Raw genomic sequence first — 14,594 nt, forward strand, 5'->3', positions numbered from 1 at the left:
ATGTCTGAACCCTGAAAAGGGAAAAATGTACCTACAGAAATGAGGAGATTACTGTTTCTTTGCCTGTTCATCAGCAGATAATCTCTGCTGAGACAGCCAACAAGCTTGACACTGGTGCCAGTTTTCACGATGTGGACACCTGTCTACTAAGAACTGGACTAAGAATATCAGCTAATTTTATACAGGTCACTGAACAACAGACAGATGGTAATGACTTCAAGCATTACTAACCCAGGCCAAATTCAAATCAGTCAACTACAGGTATCTAACACCATATCCTGTTAAGCCTTTGAGTCATCTACTCTCACCAGCCGAGGAAGACTGGACAACTGCCTGAAAAAAAAAATTATCAGCTTCACTTTACAATGCTCACTTCAAGTCCATTTGCAATCTAAAAATAAAAATAAATTACAGTATCTGTTACATTGAGCAATGGAACCTTGAAGGCATGCATGAGTTCCTAATAAGAGCAGATAATCACAGAGATATTTTTCTTTTCTCTAAAAACAGAAAACGGTCTTTGCTCTGCAAATTTATTCTGTGTTTATTTTCTGACTAAAGTCACTCCTCTTGCATTGACAGGAAATGAAACTCTTCAGAAATGCTGTTCATCAGCTGAACATCTCACAGCCAAGAAAGGGCAGAGAAGCCCTCTCCTGGGGCTCCTTCTAGGGGACACAATGGCCAACATATTTAATTCCACCATGTACTCAGCTGCACTTTCACAGGTACGAGATCATGAGAAAGAATATGAAGAGAGGAAGAAGAGAAAAAGGAAAATGAACGAACACGGTCCTGTTCCTTCGACCCAAGAGCCAGTGTACATGGCAACTTCCAAATGGAAAGCCACAGAGCCATCACCATTTCGCTGGCTGATAGTGAGATGTGCAGCTCATGCCAGACTCTACCTCACACAAATAAACAGAACCCAAGAGGGCAGAGAGCTCCAGCTCTCACTGACGGGCAACCACACCACTGCGAGCCAGCAACATGCTGTGGGTGATACCATCAGCTTGTTCAGAGCTAACGTCAGCGGGCTTCGCAGTCAAGCTGAGAGACTTGGGCAGGAGGCAAGTCAGACAGCACCTTCTTTCATTGGTCTGCCCATACAACTGGCCATTAAAAGCAAGACGCCAGAGATGAGATGTTCTCCAAAAGGCACAATTCACTAAAATTAGCAGATAAATGGCAGCACACAAGTGATGCTGCCCTCACTAGCTTCAGTCCCTCTATTCCTTCTTAATTCCCTAAGTGCAGGGTTCAGTCTGATGCGTTACTGTATCATGGAAGTTTCAAAGACTATGGAACATTTTTTAAAGTTACAATCCAATACAGGTTTGAATCTGACCTCGCAGGCCCCTACTTTTGTCAACACTTACTCGGGTAAAGTCTGAAACCATGCAAGTTTTTAAAATAGCAAATCAGACCCAAGTATTTGTACTTCAAGCAAGTAACACTCCTTTTAAAAAGTCTCTGGACTTCTACCGTCACTTTGAAACTAATCACCAGTAAAAAGATAACAAGGGTATTTTCAGAGGAAAATCCAGCTTTTGCAACTTTCTGTAGTTTCCCTTTGTGTCATATACAAAATTTTTAAAAGCAGGTGAAAACTGGAGTCAGGGTTTAACTAGAAATGCTTTTGCTTCAAAGTTTTACAGCTAAATCAAAACAGCACTGTGGTAACACTCTTGAAGTTTTCCAGCAGGTAATGCTTTTAATTAATAACCCTACAAGTGGCTTCTGTAAACACCCTGTTCTCATAGTGTGGTTTTGACCAGAAAACTCACATGCATTACAAATTGCATTCTGAAATTCAGGATAATGATATAACGGAGCATACAGTGTAGGGAATGGAACTGACTTCATTTCCACCACGCTCTTTTCAAACATCATACAGCATTACTTTATTCATTAGTCCCTATATACCTTCCCTCTACTGAAATTCAAAACTCTGATGCATTTAAAGTCATCCTGACAGCACTTGGGGTTTTTTTTCTTTCCTACACACAAAGCCCATTCTGCTTTGTTTCATTAAATTCCTAGGTGAAGTCTCTTTGCTTCTCTCTCGCCTCTTTATAATCCCCCCCCCCAACTTAATGGGAACTACCACTTAAATGGTCTTTAAAAACCTTTTTCATAAACCCTTCTGGTTTTGTTTATTACACTACCAAACCTCACAGTGCTTAGTAAGTGACTTTTTAGCAACTTTTTAGTTTTCTTAAATCCATTTAATAAAGCGAGTTTGGAATGCAGGGTGTCAATCCAATGACATGGGGAACTTCATTCTTCTATTAAACCTTAACATATGCCACGCTCCTGCATAAGAAGTACCAAGACAAGCTTCCATGTATTCTGCTGGGGTTCAAACCCCTCCTGAGAGACCATTTCCACGTTTGCAAGCATGCTCAGGCAATTTAACTTCTCCTCCGTAACTACCCAAAATTGTGCTAATTAATGATAGCGTGGAGAATTTGGATCCGGTTTTAGGAAATATCCAAAATCCAATGTTTTCTACTTCGCTCTGTGTGCAAAAAATCTTCATGAATTGTTAATCGTGGCAACTCTGGAAGATGCCAGCAAAATTCAGAATTTGGCTACCTCCCCAAGTCTGATTTTAAAAATCATTTGCGCCCGAATTAGAATTGTTTTCATTGATTTGAAGTTTAAAATCAGCATCAGTCAGACCTCTGCGCGGCCTTTTGTTCTTAAAATAAAACCTTCATTTCATTTTGAGCCATGTGAAAACTAGATGGTGAATCAGCTTCAAGAATAAAACAAAAATAAGTATTCTGCTGTTCATCAGAAAGTGACGTAGCTTTAATGCTACCAAAACACACTATACTTTCCATCTCTAAATATTCCCAAACCAGCGAGTGACCCACTTTGAAGCTGAAGTCCCATTTGTCAGAGAGATTTATCAGAAAAAAAACCCGCAAAATATAGGGAAAATCTGATCTGGATAGTGTATATTTTAATAACTAATCCATAGTTATTACTCTTGAGTTATGTCAAAAAGTCAAATCTGCCCAGTTGCAGACATTTCATCCGTTGGTTGGTTTTGGTTTGGTTTTTTTTTTTGAAAGCTGTTCTTGTCAAATCAGGTGAAGAGAACTTTTACTGTAAGGAGCTAGAGAGGCAGGAATCATTTTAAAAAATAAAGCTTTTTTTCCCCCCCCATGTGTTACTTAGAAGTTCAAAACTCAAAGATGAGTGGTTTAGATGTTATAGGGAAGGAAGAAGCAAGAAGCAATATAATATCCACTTTGTGAAATATTCACCCAGAAGTGTTTCCCTAGGCTGAAATCTGAGAGGTTTTTTCCTCCCTCTATCATTTCCTTCAATACTGCTGTTACGGAAGTTCAAGGAGATACAATGAACTTTTTCTCCTTGATAGCATTTTGCTGAAAGTCTGCAACACTTACTAGGGAAAAAGATCTACTCTTGCAAAATATCCTGCAAAAACAACTGTATTAAAATAAAAATCGACATAAACTGTATGTCATATTACATATTTAGTAGTTGTTTAATTTTGGAAATCTGATAATGCTCATAAAGCATCTTCGCTAGATGACTAATTAGTTGGCATTCAACCTAAAATGATGCCAAACATAGAACATCTCTTGTACGCGTGCAGAAGTGTCTGTAACCTCTCCACAGAGACTAAATTGCAAAAGGCTACCAGTTCCCAATGATTCCTCTGGGTGCTAATAAATTTAGCTTCCTTCCCATCTAATGCTAACTTATAGAAGGCCTCATTTATTCCCTACACTCAAAATAATAAAGGGGTGATACACGATGACAGGTGTTGTCCTTTAACAATCACGACCGTGCATGTGAGCACTGTATATGGCATGTGGGGAACGTGTTGGCATACATGTCAGTGTAGATGGATCACGTGTATGAAGAAGGTACTTTTAGAGGAGGAAGAAAGTATTTCGCAACATAAACCTACACGAGGATCTCATTCAATCCTGTATAGGAAGCAGCCTATAAAACACTCGTTATAGTTTTGTGCATCATGAGAAGGGCTGTATAATTTCTTCTTAAATCTTATATTTTGCTTTCAAATCTGTATATTTAATATCTTGATTCCAGATTACAAAATAAACTTTTATTTCATCTGGATCCTAACGATTTTTGGTTCCAAGTCCTTACACGGTAACATCAACACCAATAAAGAACAGCAAGGCTGGCTGCTTCTTCAGCAGCACAAAACTGCATCTTAGCAGCCTGGGGCACGAAAGGGGCACAAAACCCTCACACGCAGATCACAGGTGAAGGCAAATTTGAGACTCCTCCACTTCTAATTCCTATATAGCAATTAAGTCTACTACTTCTAAATCAAAGCTGGAATTCGAGCAACTGTGGCAAAGCACCGATGCGCTCATGCACCTGAGCTCTGCTTTTCCGTAACTAGTGAAACAGAACCCACTAAAGACCTGACCTCCCAGGCTGGTAAAAGTGCACTTGTTTCTATTAGGACGCGATCCGTGGCGTCTGGGGGTCAAAAACCGCCAAGAACCAGAAGAATCTGGATGTCAGACAGGTCCCTCCATCCTCACCGAGCCAACGCACACCGGCTTCAGGGCTTTTCCTTATTTTCCCCGGCGCACCAGCAGCAGCCGAGCCCCGGGTGTGTGCAGAGCGGCGGAGCGGGGGCTGAGCCCCGGGACCGCCCCAGCGGGGCGCCCACGGCGGGGGTCGCTCAGCCGCCCCCCCACCGGAGCTTTCGGGGCCAGCGGCTGCCTCGCTGCTGGCCCTTCCCTCCCCGGAAGGTTCGGACCCTGCAGCGGGGAGGAGGACACACACGTTTTCGGTCGGTAACGGGTCGGTACGAGCGGCCACCGCTGCGCCCCCCGCCCGTACCCGGCGCCCCCCTTCCCCTTTCCCCCCGCTGCCACCGTACCCCCGAATCCCGGTCGCAGCCGGTTGTCATAGCCATCCAGGAGGCTGTTCAGGATGCTGGTGAAATTCTCCGGCCACAATTTCTCCTCTTTTTTGCTCTGCCCCGGCGGCCCGGTGAGACTACGAGGCAAAGAAGGAAGGGGTGAGCGGAGCCGCCGGGAACCCGCGGGGACAGCGGCACCGGGACCGGCCGCCCCGGACCCCCTCTTCCCCCGCCGCCGCGGATGCCGGGGGTACTCACCACGTCGCCAGGCACAGGCAGTGCAGGAGGGCGATGGAGAGACCCGAGGACATGGCGATGGCTGGCTCCTTGGCAGAAACCATCTTTGCATGCCATACTTCACGCCTGGGCACGTTAAACGCCTTGTCCGGGGCGGGGAGGGGGACGCGGGGACCAGCGGGGGCGGGAGGGGAGGGGGGGGGCGGGTGGCGGCGGCAGCCCCCGGCGGCCCTACATGCGCGGGGCGCCGGTTGCCAAGCGCCCGGTACGGGCGGAGGAGAGGCGAGTTTCCCCGCACCGTTAACTCTCTCGGGGCAACAGGCGCCGGTCCCCGCCGCTCCCCCTCCGCCCCGCCCCGCCCGCGGCCCCGCGCTCCGCCCCGGTGCCGGTGCGGGAAGGGTGGCTGGGAGCGGGGGGTGGTCGCGGAGGAGAAGTCTCCCTTCGTCCCCATCACCTCGGCTCCCCAAGAGGAAGGGTAGGGGGAAAAGAACCACGGGGGGTGGGGGGGGGTGGGGGGCGGGCGGTGGAAGCGATTAATTCGCCAGAGTTTGGGAGCTGGAGGGTGTCCGTCCCCCCCCTCCCCGCTCCGGTGGAAGAGGAGCTGGGGGGAGAGGAGAGGAAAGAGAGCTCCGACTTCAAGGTTAAAACCGAGCGCATCCCGAAACGGATGGGAGAGCAAGGGGGTTATGCCGGGTTTCTAAAAGCAAAAAAAAAAAATAAAATGCTAGAATAAAAGAATGGTTTCACATTATATCTTTTCTTCCCCCCCCCCCCCTTTTCACTCCTATAATTAGAAAACAAGATTTGGTGACCCAAATAATTTCCATTACACAAGGTCCAAGGGATTCTGCAGCAATTACAGTAAATCCACTCAGAAGTGTTGCTCGTCTGTCACAGGCTGTTGGGATGGTTTGGTGGAGAGGGGAAGAGAGGGGGAAATGAAGAGAAAAGGGGGGGGCGTCCCCCATACAATAGGTATTGGCAATAAACAACTTGTTCTTCTGATCAAGTGTGCTGCAGGGACAATTGTTTGCGCTTGGAAATCAGTGCGCGTGTCAATTTTAATGAGGATGGTGAAGTTCATCATGCAGGAGCACACAGAGCAGGTATTGTAATTGACTCCGAGACTACAGCACTGTCAATGCTGACATAAAAAGGCTTTATTCATTACTTGCTACAATATCTCCCAGCACTGAAATGCCTGATTATCTTCAAAACTACTCTACACTTGAAATCTTCCCTGATTGTACTTCAGAGCGTGTTCCAGCTAGGGTGCCCTTTGCTGATTCCTTTGAAAAACAATTAAAGCTGTGCTTGAAATCCATTTAGCTGGCTGATGCTGTTTATCTTTCAAAAAACTCTGTCTCGGCAGTCAGTTCTGCTTCCAATTTTAAAAGCCCTATTTAGGCCTCTGCAGATTACTAGTCTGCTTCCTGAGGTTTTGACAGGATCCTCAACTCCTGACTGCCTTACTGGAAGGATGAATGCTCCACCGAAACCTCCCAGAGCCAGCAGCCTGCCTATGGATAACAGACATGCTCCATGCAGTGTGTACGAGCCCGGACAATGCAGAATGTGGGATGTCACGCCAAGGTCACGCCAGCTCCCGTGATGAGACGCTGGGAGCAGCTTGTTTAACTCCACACACAGGTAAAAACCAGCATGCCAGCAAGAGCCCACTGGCTCCATTAGCAATCTGATCAGGAATGAGAGAAGGATGGACTAGCAGCTCTTTAGGAGTCTAATTTCCCCGCATCAGATAAATTTGCCTGGGTTAATCAGCCACTTTTCATCTTCCGTAAAGTGATGTAATTTGTTTTTCTGGACCAGTCTTCTGCTGTAGCATGGACTATGCCAAAGGGACACTTAGGACTGTCCTCCGGTAAAGATAATCTCTAGTTTTCCTGTCCCTTGCAAGAAAAAGTAATCCCCGGTTGCAGAACATTGAAGATATTTCTAAATGAGATTAGCTAATCTAGGATACTTCACTGGCAGAAGCCAAATTCACAAAACTAAAGCAAAGGCAAGAGATAGTGACTGAGAAGTGGGAAGAATCCTGCTGGCTACTCACAGACACAGAGCAAAGCGCAGCACCACAGCACTGCCACTTCTAGCAGCTGCCATGGAAGAAAGCCAACAGTGTCCTGGCAGAGCCAGAGGCACGCTTCGGTTTGGATTGTTTTATTACCTTCAGCGTATGTGCAGACACCTGCATGAACTGAAACCGCAAAGTCAAGTGGTATTCACCAGTAATGTTCTCCCCACATGAATGTCCTGAGAAATGTTACCACTCGGTCCTCTCTCAGATCCATGCGTGGAGTCACAGGGAACATGGATCCCGTAATTCTGCTGCAGGTAGAAATCAAAGAAACTCACTCAATTATCCCCCTTCCAGCAATTTTAGGAACTGAGCTGGTCTTTGCATGATTCCCAGGTTCTTTAGAACAAAGAATAATGTTACTGATATCTTTTGTCCTTTACGAAAGGTACTTCAGTAAAGGTAATGTCAGGTTGAAAGATTCGTGGACGTGCCATGCCAGGGCACCCAGCAAGAAGTACTCATGGCTTCTAAGAAGATGCTTGTGTTGTTTTTTCTAAGAAAAAGCAGACATGGTGCCCTCCTGTCCCACCCTCCCTGCCGCAGGTTGTATTGGTGTAGGATCCAGGTGCCACTTGGGTGCATTTACTCCCTCCAAGTGCTAAAACTAAATGAGAAATCACTTTCTCTAAATCTAGAAAATGAGTTCAAGCACTTTTCAAATTTATCACTGGTTAATATCTCCCTTAGATCCAGCACTGACTATCAAGAATTAAGAAATATTAATACTGAAAACAGAGACTGCTGTCCTTGATATCTGAACAACTGTATCATTTGTAAATTGCTGAAAATTTTACAAAACTAGGCTTAAAGGGAACATAAAACAGTTCAAAGTAACAGCTAACAGTCCTGTAAGCCAGATAAATCACTTCTGAGTCCTTGCTCTATACCTTTTGATAAATGCATTGCCCTGGCTAATTTCAACATTTTTGAAATTACATCTTAAGATATATTCTAGATTCTTTTGTAATGTATTTGTAGCATAGGCACATACAGAACCTCCCAGGGTGCTTCTTTTTCACCAGCAGATGTACCCTGGTTTTACAAATACTGCTTCAAATGGTCTTTGATCACTTCAAAGAATTTCTGGATTATATCATCTCTCTAAAAGAAGTAGTGATGATTCCAAGAAGGATTTAGTGGTCACAGGATGGATTGATGGTCCCTAAAAATGCTGAATTTGGCATTTTCTCAGCTTCTCCAGCTTTTACCAGCAATTCTTCCAAGATTTCTCGGAAGAAATCTCACCCATCGTGGACTATTGTAAGAAAAGAACTATTTTTGCCCAGCTCCATATGCTCAGAAAGCACTTGAGTATTTTAAATAGACTTTTTTTTTTTTTTTTACTGCCCCTATGCTGATGCATCCTCCTAATGATTTTTGATGAAGCAGACATTCTGGCCATGCCTCAAAAAGCAGTTTTATTCAAAGCTATGGATCTTCAAGTATAGCTTGATCATTTTTTATTTATCACAAAACACAGAGAAGCAGAAAAGTTTTTTCATCACTCTTCCCATTTCTACTTAACCATCAGATTAAGAGGAAAGGAAAAGAAAGTAGGTACTTTTCTTGTGGAAGGCATTATCTAGCCTTTCCAGGTTTTTTTGTAAACTATGGATTTCACCAACATTACAGATCATATAGGCAAATTATAGGTTACATCCTTTTCCCCAGCAGATTTCATTATTCAGCTGATTTTGACCTGATTTAGTCCTGGTATTAAATCCATGAAGACAGCCAAGCTTATACGGAAAAGACTGTGAAAATCCTTAATGCTTAACCATATATTGCACAGTTAAAAGCCTCTAACACTTAGAAAAGAAGAGATAAAACTGGGATCATTGCCAAGCACATAAATGTTTCTTTATCTGAATAGCTAAGTCATTGATTTCTTGGACTTTTTGCAGTTTCTGCCCCTATCAATAGAGTTTCTTACAGTCTTGATCAGACGGCTTGTCTTCATATATGTTCTTTTTAAAGGTCAGGGGTTTGAATATCCATTCTTTAGAGAATATATACCCCAACGCCATTTTTGGTAGATGACCAAGAAAAGATACGGATAATTTTTTCTGTACAGCTAACTAGAGGGTCTTTCACTTCCCTCCTTACACCTTCTCAAGGGTGCAAGGGGTCTTTCACTCCCCTTCTCTCCTGCATCCACACATGTTAAAGAGATCATGGGGACCTACAAAATACAAACTTGTCCTTGGCTTTATTAAGACTTTGATCTGGAGCTCAGGAGAAGCCTGAACTACCTATTCAGGGAAGCGTTTTCCATTGGTGGGGACACCAGGCTACTGTGGGCCTTGACTGCACCTCTAGCAATGTGGTTATGTTTAGGCAGTTTCGATTTTGGGTCTATTGACTGCAATTTAAGTGCTGCTCTGGAAGCAGTAATATAGATGGCTCAAGCTCTTTCCTGCTCTTCTTCCGGTCCAGCTTTCCCTCCCTACTGTAGTTCTGGTAGTTTTCTTTACAGCTTCTTATTTCAGTATCTGATCACAAAGTTGTTACCTCCAGTTTTAAAAGGATCCCATTGCATTCATTGGTAGCAAATGTGTTACCAGATGCAACTCCTTGTCTCAAGAACTTACAGTCTAGATGGGTAAGACTAAGTAAGGATTAGACACAATAAAGTACTATTATTCCTGTTTTCCTGAGAAATTAGATGCAGAAAGCCTAAGTTGTAACCCAAAACCATAACACCATGTAAGGAATTTGCAGCAGAACAGGAGCTTAATTCAAGTCTGCTGTGTCCCAGGTCAGTTTTCTAATCACCACCTCAGCTGTCTCGTCAAAGCATAGCATAAGCTCTGTGTAAAACTGAACCTTCAGCTGGCCCAGCTTTGCTTCACTTCCATGGCCAGAACTCCTACGGAACTGCAGGAACTGATGCCGACATGCATTTAGCCGTGTATTTTTTCCTCTGACATATGGTATTTACCAGACTGTTCTACAGTACCATGGTTATTTTAACACACATGTCCTTGATTGCTTGGAATAAGGTAAGAAAATCCTTTGAGTAACAAATATATATATACAGACACACACACACACATATATTGCTGTTACTGATTGCAATAGGATTTATGTGGATTCTTCTAGTGATTGACACATGGATGTTTAAGGAGGTAAACTGTCAGCTTCATATTTAAGGGGACCTCTACTCTACACACCGCAATGGAAATGTGTTTGTGGAAGCACTGGCTGCAGGAACTGCCAATTTGGGGCAAAAAAAATGTTCTCAGCAAGAAGTGTTATAGAATTCCTATGCCTCCATCTCTCATTTCTTGTTTAACCCCACTGCTTTCCCAGCACACATACTCATATAATCAGGCACGTCACTGCAGCACCTGGAGGTGCAGGGACAACCAGGGTAGGTCACTGTCACCTCGTCAGTGGCAGTCTCGTGATTAAAGCACATCTCGTGATTTCTGTATCTAAAATGGGCGTCCCCAGCAAATACGGTAAGAAGCTCTCTTCATGTGGGGAGAATAAAGATTTTTCTAAAAAGAAGTACAAGGTTGGCTGTTTCATTGAGGTGCAGGACATGGCAGTCAGGGTCTTGGGGAGGAATCTGGGAAGCCACTGCCCCATGCCCTGCCTTCCCCTGTCAGGGCTTCAGAGTTTAATGCAAAATGTGTCAAAATTTTTGGTTGCCCCGAGCAACAGTAGTAAGCCTTCTGCAGCTTTCAGAGGCGGCAGGCAGGACGGAGAGGGGCAGGGGGCTGCCGAGGCTCAGAAGGAGAGGGGAGGAAGGCTGGGCATTCCTGCTTGCAGTCTTCTTCAGGTTCCTGCTCCCAGGCAGAGCCTCCACACTATACTGCCTAGTTTTAAGATAGCTGCATCCCGCTGCTGGCCCCTGCTTCCAGAGGGAGGGAGAGAGCAGAAGCACCAACAAACTGCCTCCCTGGAAGGCTTCATGTTCCCAGTCATTACACATCTATTAATCCCAGAAGTATACCAGTTATGGGCAGATGCCTGGGGAATGAATTAAAGGATGCCACGGGAGCCATAGGTCTGGCTCCTGACTCACACTGAAACCATGGCATCAGCCCTAGTGATTTCCTCCCTGCCTTCACGGTGCTTGGCTTGCCTGGGTCTCTCAGAGGCAGGAGGAGTTTATTTTTCTTTAAAAGAGGGAGCACGAGAGTTTGCGAAGTCTGGGTTGTACAACAGGGAAGAAAAACCCGAACATTTGACCTAGGTGTTTTACAAGGTACTGCATAAACAACCCAAAATCCTGCAGGCAGATGAGTAAAACTGAGACTGCTGAATCTCATGACCCCTGTAGGGCTGACTTCTGATTCTCAAGCCTGGTGCTAGCAGTACTGATGAGGCTCTGTTTATGCTGCTCTTCCCTCCCGTTGCCATGCTGGGCGGTGGGTGAGCCGTGCTCAGCACCACCTCTGCACTGACAACGATGTTCAGTAAAGAAGAGATACTTTGCTTCGGTTTGGTTCACTTCCCACCGCTGCTCTCCTTCCTGATGTCAAGCACACGCACATTAACAGAAAGACTTTCCTTTCTACCTTGGAAGAGATACATCCTTTATGGTCGTGATATTTTAAGAAATATTATGATTTCAAAAGGAGCAAGGCATACAGTCACCTACAGGTGTTCTGCACCTACCTTCTTACAAGGAATAGCTTGTATAGTTGTATACCAACTATAGTCAAAACCTTCCTTATAATGATAATATCTCTGTACTAAATAATATCAGCATTCATGTGTTACTTAGAAAATATTCCCCTTAAAATGTTTTAGTATAAAAGCAAACAGAACAATTTCTTAATGCAAATAGAGATGCCAAACAGACTTTTGCAGTGTCCCAGGGGTCTCTAAACCACTGAGCAAACTGGCAGTTAGAGATGTACTTGTAAACTCTGCTCGCAAAGGCAAAACTTGCCATTGAGGTAATACACTTAATCTGCAGAAGACACGCAACCAGTCTGCTCTTCATTACCATCTGGTGGTTGTTACATGGACTGGCATTATACATCTCAAAAAGTTACTGAGGGGAATTTTCACATCATCACCAGAAAGGAAAGGGTGCTGCAGCAGCAGTGGGCAGCACAAGGAGGCTGGTTTTGTCTTACAGGCATCATAACAGGGGCATCAGGCCCAGAAAACGCTGACAAAATGAGCATGTAGGGAAGAGAAAATGAAGAAGCATCTGGTGGTACTCTAGCATTTCATCAAGTAATTTAAGTTGTACCTGAATATTATTTGCAACAGGCTTGTCAAGCGTAGTGCCCTGTTCCCTCCCACTGACAGCAATAGCAGCTGAGACCATTTTGCAAGATAAGGTATCTTGTTAACTATTTTTAATAACTAGCTCCCAGATCTCCTTCACTACTTATCCGGAGAGGATCTTGTAAGTGGTATCCTAGCAGGGGTCCTGTGTCCTCTGTGGTAAGCAAGAGGAAGATAATCCCATTCTACAGCTATATGGGGAGCTAACAATCTTCTCATGCAGTCCGTGCTCTCCACTGTACAGTCTCTTTCCCTTTCCTCCCAGTGGTTTCGTCAAAGGGCAACTGTAATTCAGCTCCAAAGGGACTTTTGGAAGACATTGGTCCAATCTCCTGCTCAAAGTACAGTTAGCCTCAAAGTTAGATCAGGTGGCTCAGGGCCTCTGAGGAGGTCCTCACCCTTTTCAATCTTCTTGGAGTATTTCTTATGAAGGAGAGTAGTCTGCTCTTACACTGAGTAAATTAAGTACAATACCCTTTTGCTTTTACCTAAGTGTGTGATCAACAGATAACTGGTATCACCTAAGAAGAAAGTACCTTAAGAAGACAAGGCCAGCCTAAGTATTTTGCAACAATACAAATATAACCTCTTAGCCACAGTCACACAGGGTGCTGCTAGTCTGGATACACCATGGGGTTGATCCAGTGCAGCTACAGCATCTCTTGTCTTATGCACTAGATTTCAAGAACAGCATGAAATAAAATACATTAATTACTGTAATTACAAAATTCAAAAAGCCTAATAGACTTAGAAATAGTTTTATGGCTCAGTTGCTTTTTGCATTTAAAGAAGATGGACTCTTCAGCTCTGCCACTGATTTCTGTGCCCTTGGATTAGTCATTTAGGCCAAGTCTTCCCAACAGGAGCAGCTAATATTAAGTGCATAAACGTGTATGAAGGCTTTTATAAGTAAGAGTGACCCAGATCTTGCGGACGCCAAATACCCAAATCTGCATTTAAAATTTTGATTCCCAGACCTTTGTGTCTGAATTTCCTGTTCTGTAAATTGTGGAGGAGACTTACATATGTTACAGGAATATTTGAAGTATTAATTAGTTCAAATTATCACAGTGGCTTAAAAATGTAAAGTATATAAGTACAAAGTATTATTATCAAATAGGTCAGTATTTAACCGATACTCATGTCCCCGTTAGTTTAGACATTTTGTCAACTTTGTGTCTCATTTTGGATGTTTAATACATAATCGGCTTTCTAAATATTTCTGTGCTGGACACAGGCATCAGAGTACATGAGATTAACACTATCTGAGAAATAAACACTCCTTAAGCCAATACACTGTCTACATGAACAGGCCTTCGCAGTCACCTCCCTGACCTCTGAGCCCACTTAGAGATGAGAAATTAAAGACTTCCACTGCTGAGGGGGAAAATGAGTGGGTGGAAAACCCAGGGGACAAAAAGGAAGTGGAGTATTTTACAGAGACAAATACAGAATTCCAGGAGGCAGGCTTCACAAGATGAATGGTTTTAAAAGGATGGATAAGGTCTGCACTCATGAGCACTCTTTCTTATCTCATGGAAAACCATCTGTGTCTTCCCTGTCTTATTACTCCAGAGCAATACATGCTCTTCTCCCTGCTGCACGGTTCAGCTCACAGCCCAAAAAGATGAAGTACCAATCTATCCTGACTTACGGATGATTTAGACACCAGGGTCATTTAGGTCCTGTACCAAAACTCGCTGAAGTAAACTAAAAACCTGTCAGTCACCCTGGGGATTCTGGATCAGAACCAGAAAGCGTTTTTCAATCTGAGTTCCTATGGTGTTGGGTTTTTCTCTATATTTATAATACTTTGTTTTCTTATGGCCTCATTGTTATTGTTTTTATCCTATTATACAAATATTCTAATTCCTCAGTTCCCCATCTGACAGATGGGCAGGTGATATTTTGCTTTCATCAAAGGGAGGTGGACAGGAATTTGGCCGCCACTCCTGTGGCCGGCCCGTCAAACTGGTCTAATACAGAGACAATACTGAAACACGTAATACAGACGTTCTGAAGTGAAAATCTTGACAATGTCCAGAAGCTGAAATGAAAAAATTAAGCCTTAATGTGCTAGGTGAAGGGAGAGAAACTCTCTGAACCAAGGAATGA

At 43.9% G+C, this 14,594-nt stretch overlaps 1 protein-coding gene across 3 annotated transcripts in view; it reads right to left on the minus strand.

Moving 5' to 3' along the window:
• GABRA4 (gamma-aminobutyric acid type A receptor subunit alpha4) overlaps positions 1-5,522 on the minus strand; it is a 41,418-nt gene extending 35,896 nt beyond the window's left edge. For 2 of the 3 annotated variants that reach the window (XM_063335075.1, XM_063335074.1), the window contains exons 1-2: positions 5,147-5,522; positions 4,907-5,025 (exon numbers count right to left, since the gene is read on the minus strand). In XM_063335075.1, coding sequence (XP_063191145.1) covers positions 4,907-5,025; positions 5,147-5,229 — 202 coding nt within the window. In that variant the 5' untranslated portion in view covers positions 5,230-5,522. The remainder of the gene's footprint in view (positions 1-4,906; positions 5,026-5,146) is intronic. The other variant, XM_063335073.1, reaches the window with a different exon arrangement.
• Positions 5,523-14,594: the final 9,072 nt, after the last annotated feature.

Source organism: Chroicocephalus ridibundus, chromosome 5, assembly GCF_963924245.1.
Source record: "Chroicocephalus ridibundus chromosome 5, bChrRid1.1, whole genome shotgun sequence".
NCBI classification, from domain to species: domain Eukaryota; kingdom Metazoa; phylum Chordata; class Aves; order Charadriiformes; family Laridae; genus Chroicocephalus; species Chroicocephalus ridibundus.